General features: G+C 52.6%; 2 protein-coding genes and 1 long non-coding RNA gene across 6 annotated transcripts; 1 reads left to right on the top strand and 2 right to left on the bottom strand.

Moving 5' to 3' along the window:
* Positions 1–155: 155 nt before the first annotated feature.
* On the bottom strand, positions 156–8,028 carry ACRBP (acrosin binding protein). 2 transcript variants are annotated; one of them, XM_020878767.2, is made up of 10 exons: positions 7,910–8,028; positions 7,463–7,681; positions 7,208–7,302; positions 6,636–6,756; positions 5,206–5,647; positions 4,610–4,742; positions 2,505–2,684; positions 2,199–2,366; positions 1,034–1,117; positions 156–462 (listed from the first exon to the last, which is right to left on the bottom strand). In XM_020878767.2, exons 1-10 carry the CDS (start codon positions 7,950–7,952, stop codon positions 340–342), a joined length of 1,608 nt encoding a protein of 535 aa, XP_020734426.2. In that variant the 5' UTR covers positions 7,953–8,028; the 3' UTR covers positions 156–339. The 2 variants fall into 2 exon arrangements, with proteins under 2 accessions (XP_020734426.2, XP_020734427.2); XM_020878768.2 differs by lacking the exon at positions 7,463–7,681 and having other exon boundaries at positions 7,910–8,027.
* Positions 8,029–8,096: 68 nt separating this feature from the next.
* LOC139030538 (uncharacterized) lies at positions 8,097–9,597 on the top strand. The gene is made up of 2 exons (XR_011482872.1): positions 8,097–8,753; positions 9,224–9,597. It is a non-coding gene; the product is annotated as an uncharacterized lncRNA (long non-coding RNA).
* ING4 (inhibitor of growth family member 4) lies at positions 9,295–16,543 on the bottom strand. 3 transcript variants are annotated; one of them, XM_020878765.2, is made up of 8 exons: positions 16,440–16,543; positions 13,162–13,233; positions 11,291–11,457; positions 10,996–11,110; positions 10,723–10,828; positions 10,364–10,511; positions 10,039–10,100; positions 9,295–9,930 (listed from the first exon to the last, which is right to left on the bottom strand). In XM_020878765.2, exons 1-8 carry the CDS (start codon positions 16,474–16,476, stop codon positions 9,891–9,893), a joined length of 747 nt encoding a protein of 248 aa, XP_020734424.1. In that variant the 5' UTR covers positions 16,477–16,543; the 3' UTR covers positions 9,295–9,890. The 3 variants fall into 3 exon arrangements, with proteins under 3 accessions (XP_020734424.1, XP_020734425.1, XP_070309209.1); XM_020878766.2 differs by having other exon boundaries at positions 11,005–11,110; XM_070453108.1 differs by lacking the exon at positions 13,162–13,233 and having other exon boundaries at positions 16,440–16,503.
* Positions 16,544–16,762: the final 219 nt, after the last annotated feature.

The raw sequence follows: 16,762 nt of genomic DNA, 5'->3' as shown, positions 1-16,762 counted from the left end.
TTCTCCTGGCACAGGACTGCTTCCCTGAGAACCACCCCCAGGGTTCCCTTGCCGACAGATGGCTTCATAAGTGCCAGGGATTGGAGGACTGACTCCCTGGGGAAAGGGGGTGGGCAGGCCCAGGAGGGGATCACAACCAAACCAGGCCACACAAGTTAAAAATAAACATTTTATGTACAGACATCCTTTAAGGTGGGCAGAGTTCCCACCACCGACCTCTATGGGACCGCTGCCCCAACCCAAAGGACACGTGATTCGGGCCAAGTAAGAGACAACCCAGGGTCTGAAAGCAATAGAGTGTGGGAAGGGGTAGCGGGCGGGGAGAGGACAGAGTCCAGCTCATCCGGCTTGGCCAAGGGTCAAGGTGCTAAATTCCTGGCTCCATCGAAGCACGAGGTCCTCACTCTTGTCCTGAGTCAGGACGGTGTACGTCTCATTCTGCAGACATCTCATGCGGGACACCTGCCCGGGGTCCGAGTGGGCGAGCCAGGAGCCAGAGGTGTCAGAAGTCCAGACCCCGGGGCGGGGGCGGGCGTGGTTGCAGGGAGTGCAGGAAAAGTCAGGGAAGGCGGAAGCTCAGGTGTGGCTTTTTTAAAAAGCAGCCAGAAACACCACATAGCCCGACCCCCTCCTTTTAGAAATGAGGAGCCCGGGGCTGGAGAGGAAGTGACTTGGCTCAGACGACTCGGTGAGTAAGAGCAGCAGGCAGGACTGACACCTAGACCTCTCCGACCAACCTGGCTGGGGGTTCTTCCATCCCGGTGTGTCCCAGGGCCTCTGATCAGCAGCCTCCCCTTTCCACCTCCATCCGGGAACCCTTGGCCTGGGGGCCTGGGAGAGCTGCTCACCTCACGGCTGGAGGAGTAGGGACAGAGCTCTGGGGAGACACACCTGCTCCTCACACCCTCACCCCCATGCTCAGATGGAAGCCACGGCTCAGGGTGTGCGGGGGAGGTGGAGAGGTGGCCAGAACAGGTCAGCATGCAGTGACCCATGGAGGGGCTGATGAGGGGGGGCAGTGGGAGGGGCTCACCTTCCGGTCCCTGTTTCTCATCATACACTGCTGGCTTTTGAAGGCACAGTAGTTGGGGTACTGCACATATTCCGTGTCACAGATCTAAGGCAGGAGTGGGGCATGGGAAGCGGGAGACTTCAGAAGCCTCAGAGCCCTTCAGAGCACCCCCCCCCCACGGCAGAAACCAGGGCAGAGAACCAGACCCTCTGCACCGGGGTGTCCCCTTCAGTGTCAGCCTCAGTGTCTGGGAAGAAGCTGGGAGCTGAAACTAGGAAGGGGCTGCTCTGCTGGTCAGCAGGCTGCGAAAGCAGCTGAGGAGAGGACCGGGGAAGGGAGTACCAAGGCTCCAGATCGTGGAAGGGTCCCAAGTGGCAGTCCCATCTCAGGGAACCTCCTGGGGATGGCTTAGGATGGAAGAGGTGGAAGTGTTTCTAATGTGTGACCCTGGGGAGAGCCATTTCCCTCTGTGGCCCTCGCCACCCCACCCATAAACCCAGGGGAACAGCTGAGATGGTCTGAGGCACTGTCCAGATCTAAGGGCTCAGGAAGGAGAGCTAGGCGGAGGCCCTTCTGCTTAGCTAAAAGCCCTTTCTTAAGTGGCCTCCACTTGTCCTGGTCTTGATTTTTTTCTGTTAAACTACAGAAGGCCAGGGGTGGGGTGGGGTGGGAGGGCAGTGCTGGCTCTTAGCTACAACAGGTTGATCCTCAGGGGAGGTGACTTTGTGGGAGGGGGTAAAGCTGATCCCATTGAGAGGGAAAGCACTGGAAGATTCGGGAAGGAGCCTACAGACTAAGGCAGGGAAGCACTGGATCACCGTCAGCGGCACTTCAGGCATCACCCAGAGGTTTGTCTTAGGAATGAGGCCTCCCACCCCCACCCACCGAGGGTAACCGGCAGAGCTGGAACCAGATTCACCTCGTGCCCCCAAGTCCTGTGCCCTCCAGCCTCCCAGATTCCTAGTCCTTTGCTAAACACTATCCTGGTCTCCTGGGGGCCCAGGGGAGGCGGAGGTAGGGTGGAGGGTGTTGGGGAGGGGGGAGGGGAGTCTGCTGGAAAGAGGCAGGAGGCTCAGCGAGGAGCAGCTCTCAGAAGCCAGGGCTCCAAGACACCCCCCACCTCACATTCTGGGGTTCCCCAGAGCAAGGGACCAGGAGGAAGCATGGTGAGTGGGGTGGGGCTGACCCTGGTGGGAAAGTCTCCATCCTGGAAGCTCAGGAACTCAGTCTGGAGCCAGCTGGCCACTCGGTTGTCTTCGCAGCCCTTAGTGGCCAGCCGGGCACACCAGAAGTCCATGCGCAGCCCGCCGTACAAATCCAGCCCGTAAAAGCGGCCCGATTTCAGGCTCCCTATCTGTGGCACAGGGCACAGGAGAGAGGTGGGTACCCTGCTCACCCCCCAGCCCCCAGCTGCCCGGCCCTGCCTCAAGCCCTACCCCCCTACCCCCCACCCCCACCGCCACCACTGCAGCCCGCCCGGCTGGTTCGGTACCTGGGTACCGATGGTCATGCTCTGGGAGGCGAGCAGGGGGCTGACGAAGGGTGTTTTGTGGGAGCTGTCACACTGCTGTCGCTGCAGGTTGGCCTCCGAGTGGCACTGCTCCAGCTTCAGCGAGCAGAAGTCACAGAGGGTACACGCGGCTAAGTGTCGCCGCCCCAGGCTGTCACAGACCTGCGGAGGGGTGCGGCTGAAGGCCTGAGGCTGAAGTCCCACACCCCCACAGAATGTCTCCACATTAAGCCTTTTCCAGAAGCTCCTCTGGCTTTTCCCAAACCCCCTCCCCAAGGTCCTCCCCTCAAGGACCTCCCATCAGCTCTCTATTTCTTCCCCCTCCTCCAGTATGGTTTATTTCCTCACAAACAATCTTCATCTTCCTGCAGGTGACACCCAAGCCTCTATCATCCATTCTGATCTCTTTCCTGAGCCCTGAATCCCCATGGCCAAGTGCCTGACAGATGTCTAACTTCTCTTAACTGAAAAAGGCTCATAGTCCTCCCTTTCTCTCTGCTAATGATAATGCTAATATTTACAGAGAGCTGGCACGGTGCTGTGCACCATGGCTAATAAATGCCTGCATCTTATTTGGTCTTCCTAGGAGTAGAATAGCTACTAAGCATGGCTCCACTTGCCTGCCCAGGAAATTGAGGCTCCCTGAGGCTGAGTCACTTGCTCAAACACACATCTAGTGCATGATGGACCTGGAACACTGGTCTGGCTGCTTCCTACTCAAAAACCCAGGTCCTCTGCTGGAGCACCTGGGTTCACAGCCTCCAAGTTCTTGAAGGACCTTCTTGGATATGGAGCTGCCCATCTCCCTGCGGGGCTCTCTGCCCTGAGAGAGTCTCCTCAGGAAGATCTCGCTAGGCAGGATCTCCAGGCTGCCCCTTCAGCGCATCACAGTCACAAAATCTCTTACGCTGCCTTGCTTGCTCCTCATAACAGCTCATGGGGGAGGCATCATCAGGTCCCTAATCCCAAATCATGACTGAATTCCCCTTTCCTACCAAATGAAATACAACTGCTTCAGACTGCCATTCGGGATTATTCACATCATGGCCTCTTTGTCTCTGTTTCCAAGTAAAATGGGCTCCTTACTATTTTTTCAACCAAGCCCTAAAAGCCAGTGAGCTCTCCATTAGTCCTGAACTTCCTACGTGCAGTCCACCTCCACCAAAAAATAAGTCTCTTTCCATCATCTACCAACCCACACTCCTTTTGTATAATGCAACTCAATCTCAGCTCCCTGAGGGCAGGAGAAAGAGTTACAGTGTGCTCATTCTTGGTCCCTCTTGGAATTTCTTCTCTTTCTTGCTTCTGAGCCTTTGCACACACTAGTCTCTCTAGCAGGAACCTTCTACCAACCCCTTCTTCTGCCTGGTTAACTTCTTTTATCTCCAGGTCTCAGTTTAAACATCAGTTCCTCTAAGAGGCATTCTTCGATCCTGCCCCAGCATGACTTTTGTGCTCTCCATCTGCTCTCTGCACTTTGGACTTATCCGTCGACGCGTCGATCCCTGTCACACTGGTCTCTCTTTCGTCTCTCTCTCCCAGTGGACTCCAGGAGGACAGGGGATTGGATCTTGTTGCACTCATCGCTAAAATACCTAGGACAGAATTGCTAGTGTCTCAAATACCTAGCCAGATCAATATCTGTTGAAGAGACGGATGCACGGATGACATGCCAGCTCTTAGCACACATTTGCTAACTTGTGCTTTTGGAAAGTCCTACACTTCTTGGGAATAGAATTTGCTAGGTTCTGAGGACACATAGAGATTGGGATCTCTCTACAGAGCCCTGGAACGGGTTCTAGGACCCCTCCTCGAAGAAGAGCTGCATCTAAGGTACAGCCATGTCCTGCGGTTGGTGAACTGGCTCTGGACATGACTCAAGCTTAGCAACTGAGCCACAGAAGGAATTCTGGCCAGGAATGCATTCCAGACTCTGTGTTGAGCCTCCCTCCTTTTAGGGGAGCTGGAAATGTCTTTCCAAGAAGGGGTTCTCACTTGAAGAGTCTCTCAGGTTTACTGTGGTCCTGCCCATCCTCTACTCCCTAGGCCCATGAACTTGGAACCAGTGAACAGCTTGGTGGGCATACCGACATCCCGAAACCAAGGATCTCATTTTCCAAGTACTGCCAGGCCTTGGCTGTCGGGGTTATGACGCAGGTGTTCTCCACAATTGAGTAGCACAGGGTCAGCAAGGCCTCCACATGGGGCAGCTGTAGCAGGCTGCAAAAAGACCAAGATGGCACCGCTGCAGGGGATGGGCCGGAGGGCCAGGGCAGACAGCCACGCCCACTCGCTCCCCCTGCCCTTACTATCTAGTCTTAGTCACGTGCATTCAGCATGCTGAAGGTGGCCTTAAAGGCCTCCAGATCAACCGCCTCCTTTTACAGATGAGGAACTGAGACCCAGAAAGGGGAAATGGAATTTGCAGTGCTCATCAGAGGCAGAGAGAAACCCAGAACCCAAGTCTGGTAGCTCTAGCTTCAGGGCTCACCGCAAGCCAGGTAGAGATGGGCATCTAGGACAGTGCTTAAGCCACAGGGCAGGTGAGGTGGGCACCCTCTGGGTGCACCTAAAGCCCAAGCAGATCTGGGTGGGTCTGAGGCCGAGGCTGGCCAAGTGGGCTTCTCATCCCCAAAGGCAGGAGGAAGGGTGGGGCTGGTGGGGGAGACAGAACTTCCAGTACCTGCCAGGGCTCTGGGATCTCCAGATGGTGTCCCCATCATACACATCATTCATTTCATCCATCTCCTGCGCCGATCGGATAAGCTCCTGGAGGTTCTCCATCAACATCGGAGTAGATTCCACTTCCCGCACCCGGGGAGTGAAGGAGAAAGGGTTGGAGGACACAAGTGCAGACGGAAACTTGGGCTCTGGGTCTGCCTGCAGCCTGGACACCGACTCCAGCGCCTCCTCTGTGCCCTGGCCCTCCTCCTGCTTCTCCTCCTCCTGCTCCTCCTCCTGCTCCTCTTGCTCCTGCCCTTCCTCCTGCTTGTGCTCCTGCCCCTGCTCCTGCTTGTGCTCCTGCCCTTGCTCCTGGCCGCCCAAGGACAAGGAGGACTGGAGCAGCTCCTCCACGTTGCTGTTCAGCCGCTCGGGCCAGGGCTGGAAGACCTGTCGTTCGGTGGCTGCAACAGGGTTCGCGAGGGACAGAGAGAGAGAAGGGAAAGGGATGGTTAGGCTTCTGGCATTCTGTCTTTGCAGAGGGACACGCATAAATACATAAATGCACACAAACACACATATAAACACATAAGCACACTCAAAACACACACAGAAGCACACACAAACTGACACATAAACATAAAAGCACACAGACACACATAAACACACACACATAAGCATACACACACATAAACACATAAGCACACACACACATAAGCACATTAGCACACACAAACACAGAAGCACACACATAAACACAAAAGCACACACACATAAATACACACAAACACATAAGCACATACAAAACACACACACATAGGCACACACATAAACACACACATAAGCACAAACACACTCATAAACGCATAAGCACACACAAACACTCATAAACACATAAGCACATACAAACACGTAAGCACACACACACACATAAACACAAAGGTAGAGGAAAGCAGCCTAAACTACACATGTTCACACAACCAATCATAAAAAACAGGCAAGAATACAAATATCAAAACAATAGTACTATGTGACGGTGGTGGCAGTGTTACGGGTCCCCTTTCTACCTCCCTCACAAGGGGTCCTCTTTCCTAACCCACTTCAAATACCACCTTTTGTCCCTCTCACTTAGGAAGCACCAAGTATTTTGAATACCTAGCAACCAATCCTTTCTGGAGTGAAGATGTGAGCTGAGAAAAGTGCCAGAGGACTTCTTAATGCAAGAGTGTTTTGGGGAGCAAGGAAAAATCAGTTCAGGGCAGAAATGGATGTAATGTCAGAAAACATCCTGATACAGGAAAGCCCTAACTTGTATTCAAAAAAGTAGGCTCTCCCCTTATGCAAACAGCTGACCAAGGCTACTTCCAGCAGCTCACCTCCCCAGGTCCCTCCTGCTGATACCTTAAGCCCTGGGTTTGGGGACTCTGGGATGAGAGGCTGGCAGGGTCTCACCTGTGATGTGGGAGGAGATGGAGGAGGTCGCTGTGGTGGGTAACGGCACTTCAGGTGAACTGTCCACCTCCTTGAGGGTGTTGGGTGAGAGGATGGAGACTGGCTGGGAGCACCGGACCCTCTGCAAGGAGAGAAGCAGAGTGGGAATGACTTTCACAAAGGGCACATTTCCACTCTGCCTTATCCTCCATCCCCAGCCCTCAGGTCTCCTCTCTCACAGTTCCTGGGAGGAAATGAGGGGACATGGCCCTGAGTCGAACCGTCTAGATCTGAGACAGGGTCCCCTGCAAAATCAGACGCCCGGCCGCCCATATTCCTGCCTTCCGGCTTTCACATTTGACTTGAATGACATCACTGTTGGGAGGAATGGAAGGGCTTCTCTCTGCCTCCTCCCATCCTTCTCCCTTACTTTTCTGGCAATAAGGGGATTGGTCAGAGAGTCTGAATGCCCAAGGTGAGACGGTGGACACATATAATCTGGGTGTGTGCAGGCCAGTGACCAAGAGGGAGGACCTAAGGATGGCCTGGAGCCCTTCCTCAGTGACACCAGGTTCAAGCTGTCTTGACCTCACCTTGGCGTAGTAGACATGGTTGGAGCAACGATACTGGGTGAACTGGCAGAAGGACTCAAACCAGGAGGCATAAGGGAGGTCAGAGCAGACTGCGCCTAAGGAAGGGTGGGGCACAGGTGAACACAGGGGTGTAATCCCTCCAGGAGGGAGGGCGCGATGGGCTCCTGGGGTCCAGAGAGCCGGGCACCCGGGCTCAGGGCCCAGGGCCATCTGTCCCCTCGCCCTGGGTCAAGGGAGCACAGGGTTGGCCCTCACCGTCCGGCACTAGGCCGTGGTTTTCATACTGGTCTAGCTGGACGAGGGTGGGGTTCCGGCAGCCGTGGGTGGCGCGGAGCCGGCAGGTGGTCTCCGCCTTCCAGGTAGGGGTCAGCAGTGCGAAGAAGCGCTCATACTCCGTGGGGGACAGGGGGCTGCCCGGCGTGGAGGTCGAGGCGGAGTCCTGGGCAGGGGCCGGTGCCAGAGGCAGGAGCAGCACTGCGGGTCGGGGACAGACCACGATGGACTCCTCTCTGCACCCGCCGGCCGGGAACACCCACCCCGAGAACGGGGCGTGCACTCGGGGACTGGGCGTCTGGCCGCCAAGCTGGGGTGAGTGTGCGTGGGGCTGGGGGGGGGGGGGCGGCGATGGGGAGAGGCTGGAGGCTCCCCGGGGGAAGGCGGCTAGGAGACGGTGGAGAGCTCCGGGGACGGAGGCGCGCTCACCCCTCAGGAGTGAGAGAAAGGTGCCTGCGGCGAGATGCCTCATGGCCCCAGACGGTGGCCCGCGTTCCCCGGACCGAGCGCCTCTAACGGGCCAAGCCAGGGAGAGCAAACAGGCTGGCGGGCGGGGCCGCGGGGGGCGGGCGGGGGGGGTGAGACCGGTCGACGTCACAAAGTGAGGGCGGGGAAACTGATGCGTGGCTGGACTCGGCCGGAGGGCGGGGGCTGGTCCCCCGTGTGTCAAGTCCCGGCTCGAGGACAAGGACGGCTGGAGTGATCTCGGACTCTGCCCGGGGCTGGATGGCGTAGCTCCCGTCTGTTCTTTACCTTTTTCTTTACCTTATTACCTATCCCATCTCCAAGCTGGCCCCACACACTGGACAGTTTTTCTCCCCTACTTTACAATCTGGCCTTCCAGTAGTCACATAGGGATGTGAGAGTTGGACCATAAAGAAGACTGAGCACTGAAGAACTGATGCTCTCAAACTGTGGTGTTGGAAAAGACTCTAAGAGTACTTTGGACTGCAAGATCAAACCAGTCAGTCCTAAAGGAAATCAGTCCTGAACATTCATTGGAAGGACTGATGCTGAACCTGGATCTCCAATACTCTGGCCAACTGATTTGAAGAGCCAACTCACTGGAAAAGAACCTGATGCTGGGAAAGATTGAGGGCAGGAGGAGAAGGGGGCGACAGAGGATGAGATGGTTGGATGGCATCATCGACTCAATGGACACGAGTTTGAGAAAGCTCTGGGAGATGGTAAAGGACAGGGAAGCCTGGTGTGCTGCAGTCCGTGGGGTGGCAAAGAATCGGACACGACTGACCGACTGGACAACAAATCCCAGGTGAGGAATGGGGCAGAGATGGAACATACAACACAAACTTGGGGCATGGAGGGTAGGAACTACAGAGGACACCTCCAGGTAAGTGAGCCAGAGCGGGGAGTTAAGATGGGGGTTCCGGTGAAGAGACCCTGCATAAGGAGGGCTTAGTCTATGGAAGTGGTTCCAGGTGGGCATAGGCGAGACAGTTCATTGGTGATAAGTTTTTGCTTTGTGTTTCAAATAAGTCTGGCTAATATTTAGTGTAACAGTTCACATATAAAACACAAGTACACATTTATTGGAAATTAAGTGAAAGATATCTTATAGGGAAAAGATGCAGTCTTGAAGGTTTTGGAAACCCCTTGTCTGAGGCCCAGGTCCAGCCAGCTCTGTCCTTCCCATGCTGAGAGGTGGTGGGTCCTGGGGCAGCGGCACCACTTCGGGTTTCACGTCTGGTCCTAATTCCAGCATGTCATCCTCCTGCCTTTTAGCCAACTCAGAGGATACAAACTATGCTCAGCACATGTGCTAAAACAGTGTCTCTACAATAAACACAGCAGGCCAACACGTACAGCTTTTATTCACCAACTCGATTCTGTTACAACTGAGATACCGACACTCCGCCCTGCCCCTCCCACTCACAAGGCTGGACGAATCCTCTCGGCACAGAGGAAGGGGTGCCCCTTCAGCCAGGGCCATGGCCCAGAGGACCCGGAGGAGCACCCCGCTGGAAAAAGCATGGAGAAAGTGAAGGAAGTTTATCACGCATGGCCCCCTCCAACAAGGGGAGGGAATCAGGAAGCTGGGGGAGGGCCCCATGCTACTGCCCCAGTCCTTGAATACAAAGCAACAGGAGAAAAGAGGACCATCCCTCAAAAACACAGCACCAACCTCGGCGTGGAGGCAAAAGGACAGTGGGCAAGACCACTTCCCTCTGAAGGGGGCAGGCTGAATGACAGCACAGACCGTTAGCGGCCACAGCACCCCTGGACCAGGGCTGGGTGCAGCCTCAGCACCGGAAGTGGGGAGGGGAGGAGAGGAGATGACAACCTGGTGCCACCCACCTCTCCCTGACCCCCGGCCCAGCCAGGCATCCCACTCCCCACTAGCCAGGTCAGGGGATGTGGAAGAAACTGTGTTGGAATCCAAGGCCCTTGTCTATTTCTTTTTTCGTTCTTGGGAGCAGCGTGGGCAAAACCTACAAAGGAAGGTGACAGAGAAGGTGGGGGAGAAGGTGAGCGAAGGGGAGGATGCTCTCTGTCACTCAGCTCAGGGAAGTCCAGCCCCGACCACAGCACGCACTCACCATTTCCCCCGAGGCTTGGTGGTCAGCCCCACACAGGCAAAGTGGAACCACTCGATGGAGCACTGGAAAAGGAAGACGGTGGAGGAGCAGAGGGCAGGGAGCAGGGTGGGGCCAAGGAAAGAAAAGAACCCCCCCCACCTGAGAGTCCTCAGGAGCATTCCCTTATTCCGTCCTGTGGGAGGATTCCTGAAGGGTCCAAGGCCAACCACCTCCAACTCCCTTCCTCCTGTCCTGAGGTCCCACTCTCCGGCCCTTACCCCCATCTGGTACCCAACTCCCTTCCTGTCCCCCAGAGCCCCCCGCCCTGAGGCAAACCGGTTCTTACGTCAGGGTTGTCACAGCCAATCATCTCCCCGTAGGAGACCTGGTGACAAAGGCAATAGGTGGGTTCGTTGGGATCCACAGGCATATCCAACACATCAGAGGGGTGGACACTGCCAAAGGTCACTGAGGGCATCCCATACTCAGGGCTTCTGCGTGCCAAGAGGGAGAGAGAGTGTCACCTGCAAGAAGGGACGCTACAGCTTGACGCTCAGAGTGGCACGAGGAGATCCCTGTGGGGCTAGTGGTCTGTGGCTTCCCCTCTGTATCCAGCAGATACCAGAGTGACAGAGAAGGGGGCAAGGGGCGGGGCGGGGCAAAGAGGAGCCTGTCACTTGGCAGGGTGCTCCCTGACTCACTCACGTGCGCACAAGTTTTAACTTCTTCTGGGCGGCCTTGGGGGCTTCTTCATCGGAGTTTTTCCCTTTGGAACGAGCACGGGCAGCCTTCTTCTCCTTTTGAGTCCGACCTTCCAGGGAAGAGGGGGAGGGGCAGCCAGAAGGCAAGGGGACAGAAAGATGGGTTAAGGACCCCTCCTCTCCCTCAACCTGGGGGTCCTCCCTTGGAGCTGAGGGACGGGCTGGCTGTCCCCTCGGGATCTTCGCTCCAACTCTCATGGCCCACCCCCCTCCTCACTCTTTTTGCCTTTGCTGGAAGAGCTGTCATAGTCACTTGACTCAATCTGCTTCTCCTTTAGATCAGCTTCAAAGCGGGCCAGGTCTGTGTCCAGTCGCCGAATGTGTTTGTCCACCTGGGTGGGAAAGAAGGAAGGAGAAAAAGAGCTACCAGGCTGGTTCCAGTAAAAGCAAATAGGCTAAGGCAGAATCCATGTATCTCCCAGACCCCAAACAGATCCCAGCATGCTGAAGGAGGGGTGGAGGACCCCGAGGAAGAGACGGGAGGTAGTGGAGAGCCATGGGTAGGGTCATACCATCTCATAGGTCTGCATGGCAAGCTGCACCTTGTCATCACCAAACTCCTTGCACTTGCCATAGGCTTCCTGGATCTGCCTCAGAAGGGCCAATTTTTCCTCGGAGCTCCGGCTGCGGGCACTACTCATGTATTCACTGGCCAACTTGTCAATTTCAGCCTTCAGGTCTACAACAGAGACAGAGGGCTGGTCACAATGGCCCCCGAGTGGCAAGGTTAAACACACTTCTTCCTCTTGTTCCTGGGACCTTTTGCATTGACCATCATAACCTTTGAACTAAAACACACTCAACATTCCTCAAGTGATGCAACGTGCCCACAACATTCATTGTGAAGGCACCTTTGATTGCTGGAAACATTGTTAGCATAGTTGAAACTAGACTTCTGGAAACACAGGAAGGATTCTTTGCATGCTGCACTAATATCAAGTACGTTTCTGTCGATGTCTGAAGATGCTTCTTTGCATAGCTTGCTGCCTTTTAAACCATGACCTCTGTCTCAAAAGCCATTTGGTTTCTCGTCTCAGAAACATCCTGGGATAGCTCTGAGAGCTGCAGACCAGGCCGTCATCTGCTACTGCTTTTGACTTCCAGGGTCCATACATCTACATCTCAGCATTGAAAATTAGGCCCAAGTTCATTCATGGAACAGTTCTTCTGCTTACTGTCTACCCTGTTTGGTTCATCATTTGCAACTTGCAAATATTCTTCATCACTTTTTTCTCTTGTGTGTTCATTTTAGATATTGCTCCAAACATTTTACTAGGGGAAGGCTGGTGATGCTCCCAAACACTGAGACCATACATGCTTACTGCCTAATATAGCACTCAGAAAATGTGAATACAGACAAAGGCATGACTCCCAACACGGGGTAGCAACAAGTAACCACAGCGAGGCCCTGTGAGCACATGCTCTGCTTTATTCCAGGCCCTTGGAGGAAGCTGGAGAAGCATGTACGTGGTTCAGTTGTCTCCCAGTGAGTCTTTCTGTGCATGAACTCAAGAGCCAGAACTATATTACAAAGCAAGGAGCCAGTGGTTGGTATTCAGCAGGGAGTTCTCAGGGGCCTATGTCCAGGATCTTAGATGATATTCACTTGTCCATGAGTAAACTGACCCAGAGTAACTTAAATCACAGCTTTAGGCATTCTAACACCAGTTCGTTACACCCCTGGGCAGGGATACATAAGGATACACCTACATATCCTTCAGCAAGCATGGAGGATAGCACCGACAGAGACCTTCGACTATGAGAGACAAACTCGCCCACTGCAATGTAGCCTCAGGCTCCAAGTGAATGTCTCAATGCAGCCAACCTTAATCAATGTCCAAGGACGGCCACAGATAGCGCCTAATGCTTCTGTAAGGTTGAAGAATATAGTGTAGAGATTCTGATGTTAATTGCTGCTTTTCCTCCATTTTTTTTTCCTTTTTCTTTTTAACATCTCCTCATGCAACAAAGCTGCTGTGTACCAATGTGAGCTGTAGTCTAAACCCACACTGAATTTTGTGACAGTAATGTTAACAGCCCAGTGGAGTAGAAACATTCTAGTTAGTCTTCCTACAAACATATCGCACATGGAGAACAGAAATGATTCCAGGGTTGATTCTGGTTTTTCTCATTTATCCTGAGGGAGATATAAAGAGCACAGCATCCATCTCTAAATCCTTGTGGCACTGTCACAATACTCCACGTGTTACGAAAAAGCTGACACAGAAACACAGGTCATCATTACTCTCCTTTTAAGAATTGCAAGAGAGGGAAAGAGAAGACAAAGCAATCTAGATCAGACTAGGTGATATGGTAACACCAAACAGGAGGAGAGATGATCACACACAGTCACTCTGCACCGGGCTCCTTACTCTGCACATACCCTCTGTTCTTTGGTCCAGGTCCCTCATGAGCTGGAAGTTTCTCTGCAGTTCAAAGGGCAGGTTTTCAATACCTGGGGAGAAGAGGAAAAACTAAGACTCCCTGGACTTCCCAGGCCCTATAGCTGCTTTTGGGGGCTTCCCTGGTAGCTCAGATGGTAAAGAAGCTGCCTGGAATGTGGGATACCCGGGTTCAATTCCTGGGTCGGGAAGATCCCCTGTAGAAGAGAATAGCAACGCACTCCAGGATTCTTGCCTGGAGAACTTCATGGACAGAGGAGCTTGGCAGGCTACAGTCCATGGGGTTTTAAAGAGTCAGACATGACTGAGTGACTAACACACACACACACCCCCCGCAGACAGTCAGGGAACACGAACACAACACACACAATAGCTGATTTAAAAAATAGGTCCAAAGAGCACTTGGTTATCCCTCCTTCAAACCGTTAGATTATCTGTGACAGCACTCATCATTCCTTTCTCAGGAGGAGCCATGTCCGCCTGTCTCCACACCTAGCTCCCTATCTCTGCACAGCTTTCTCACCATCCCCCCTTTAGTAAACTTTACAAATCAGCCCTTCTCTCTCCATGTCCTCAGGAGTTCCCTGGTGGTACAGTGGCTAAGACTCCCTGCCCCTAACGCAGGGGGCTCAGGTTCAATCCCTGCTCAGGGAACTAGATACCACATGCTGCAATGAAAGATCCTGCATGCTGCAACTAAGACCTGGCACACCCAAATAAATACTTTTTTTTTTTATAAAAAGATCTCTTTGCCCTCAACTTATAAACACCCTCCTGGTACCCTCCACTGATCACACACACACTTCCAATCTGCTCTGCAAACAGTAGCCAGAATGTTCTTTTTAAAAATGCAAATCTGATCACGTCACTCTCCTGTTTATCAACCTCACTTCCTACTGCAATATTCCCAAGTCCTACCCTGCACTTTCTGACCCTTGCTGCACACCAGACCCGACTCAGGTCAGTCCCTGTTTCTGCGCTCTCTGCTCTGTCACACTGGCCTTCTCTGAGTGCCTTGAACTTGCCAGTGCTCTTCCAGACACTTCGCTTTCCACACACTGCTCTCTCTGCCCAGGATGCCCTGCCCCTTCTCTTTCACCCCACTTCCACTATCCCTCTTGGCCTACTGAACTTCTGTTCAAAGTTCAGACTCCCAACAAGTGCCCTGAGTTACGCTGTCATGCTATTCTATGGCTACCCTTTGGCAGGGTAGACACTTTGGGGGCACTTATCCAATGTAATTAAATAAGTAATTATGTAATTAGTTATATGGTATGTCTCCCTAGCTCTCCAGAAGGGTTAGATATGTCTGTCGTCTTCTCTATTTCCCTAGTGTTTAGAACTATGACATGCATACAGAGGATCCTCAATAAATAATTGACTATAAAGGCACGAATACTTATATTTCTCTCATAAAAAAAAAATTCTCTTTCCATGACTTCACTTTCAAACTTTTAAAATGTGTTCATTGCTTTAACCTATAGACTCAGGTCCACCATCAGTTTACTAAGATTAAGTTGCCACTGATTTACCAAATCAAATAATCTAATTATTAGTTCTATCCTAAAAAAAATGTCTGCAGCATTCTCACCATCCTCTTGCCTATGTGTAACTTCCTATTAAGATTCCAAATCTCCTCACACACTTTCAAGTAATTTCATCACTGACATTCCCTTAGCCTGTCCCTTAAATGTTACTATTTTCTTGAGCTTACACTTAAGTTAATCCTATTATTTTCTCACACTTTCTCTGAATGATCTCCATCTCATTTACTCTTACAGATACAATTATTCCCACACTTAAGTCTAGGTTGAATTAAGTATCTTAGTAACTCCTGAATTTCCTATCTTGTTGGTGACATCTTGTTGATATATGTAGACATATATGATATGTGTCTACCTCACTTCCCAAACAGGAAATCGAGAAGTCACCTTAGATTCCTCCTCCTCTCTCAACCACTAATTCAGTCAATCCTGTTATATTTACCTCCTAAATACTTCTGTCACTCCTTGAGATCAGGTCCTCATCTCTGACCAGAACTGTTATTACTTATTAATCTTGTATTACCAGGGCCATCATGCTCCAGTTTACCATACATCAATTACTTTCCTTTATTAAAAATAAATAAATAAATGACTCCATTTAGAAAATCTGTTGGTTCCCCACTATTTAGAGTGCAAGCTTCTTAGCCTGGCTTTAAAGACCATGCACAACCTAGCCTCAGCTACATTCTCCAGTGTCATTTCCCAATCTTTCACCTCAAAGTCCTATACATCAAACACTCTGGCCTCAACTTTCCCTGATCTTGCCACAAACCCATCAGAACACCTTTGCTGATGCTTCCCTCAACCGTCAATCCCTTCTCCCTCTCCACACTGGCAAATAAACACTCAACCTTCAAGATTCGTCACATCCTCTGTAAAGCTTTACCTACACCTCCAGGTAAACTAGTCTTTCTTTCTCCAGTGTTACCAACTGTCCATTTCATGTATTTCTGTTATTTCATCTGTCATACTTTTATAATTATTTATTAAAATCTGTGTCCTACTAGTCTATGAGCACCCTGAGGGGAAGGTCTGTGTGGTATTCATTCTTGTATACCCCCAGTACCTGCCATTATGTCTGACCCACAGCAGGACCTCAATAAACGAATGAATGACTCCCAACGCTAAGGCAAAACTAAGAGAATAGGGTGACAGGCTCTGTGAAGGGATGGGTCACACAAATGGCATAAACAGAACACCAGACTTCCATCTGATGGGAATTGGGTCTTTACTCCAAGAGAAGCCTTCCAGTCCATCTTCTGACAGTGGTCACTCGTAACCCCCTATCCCCATGAGAAGGCGCGTCTTCGAAAGAACTGGGCGGAGAAGCGCGAGCAGGTCTTTGTCGCTGCTCCAATGGCAGTGTATGATATACTAAAACGACCGATTCAGAACGACTTTAAAAAAAAGATTATCCTGACGCCGGAGACCTTGAAGACAGGGGCAGCAAATATCTTACCGGCTATGCCTACCAGCCCTTCAAGAGCCGTCCCCCAGCCCCGCCGCGCAGCCCCTCCCTCTTCTACACCTCAGACGAGGCCTCGACCCCGCTGCCCCGCCCCCTATTTCTTCACACACTCCAGTATTTTCTCTCACGCAACACTTCACGATTGACTTTCTGACCATCGGGACTTCAGGGCCATAGAGCTCCTCAACCCGAACCCCCACCCCCACCCCTCTGTGACCCATGACCCGCTCCTCCAGCCTGCTCTTACTGTCCAGATAATGTTCCAAATACATCCCCGCAGCCATCTTGAAGCAAAACAAAGCAACTTCCGCTCCGCCCCGGAAGTGACTGAACGCAACGGGCGCCGAAGCGGTCCTCCACCCGGGTCCTGGAGCCCTTCCGCCCTCAAGGGTAACTTCCGCCCTCACGAGGTCAATTTCCGGTCTGAGTACAGTGCCCGTCGAATCGCCTCCTCCCGGCGCAGACACTCGTCCCTGGCGGGGCGGCCGGGCGTGGGGCCGGCGGCGGCGTTGGCTGAGGGCGCCATTTTGCTTCCTCGCTCAAACTTCGGTTCCCTCCAGGAGGGGGACG

The sequence above is a fragment of the Odocoileus virginianus genome, chromosome 23 (genome assembly GCF_023699985.2).
Source record: "Odocoileus virginianus isolate 20LAN1187 ecotype Illinois chromosome 23, Ovbor_1.2, whole genome shotgun sequence".
In the NCBI taxonomy this organism is placed as follows: domain Eukaryota; kingdom Metazoa; phylum Chordata; class Mammalia; order Artiodactyla; family Cervidae; genus Odocoileus; species Odocoileus virginianus.
The sequence above is the reverse complement of the archived record's forward strand: the minus strand, read 5'-3'. Positions and strand labels throughout refer to the sequence as shown.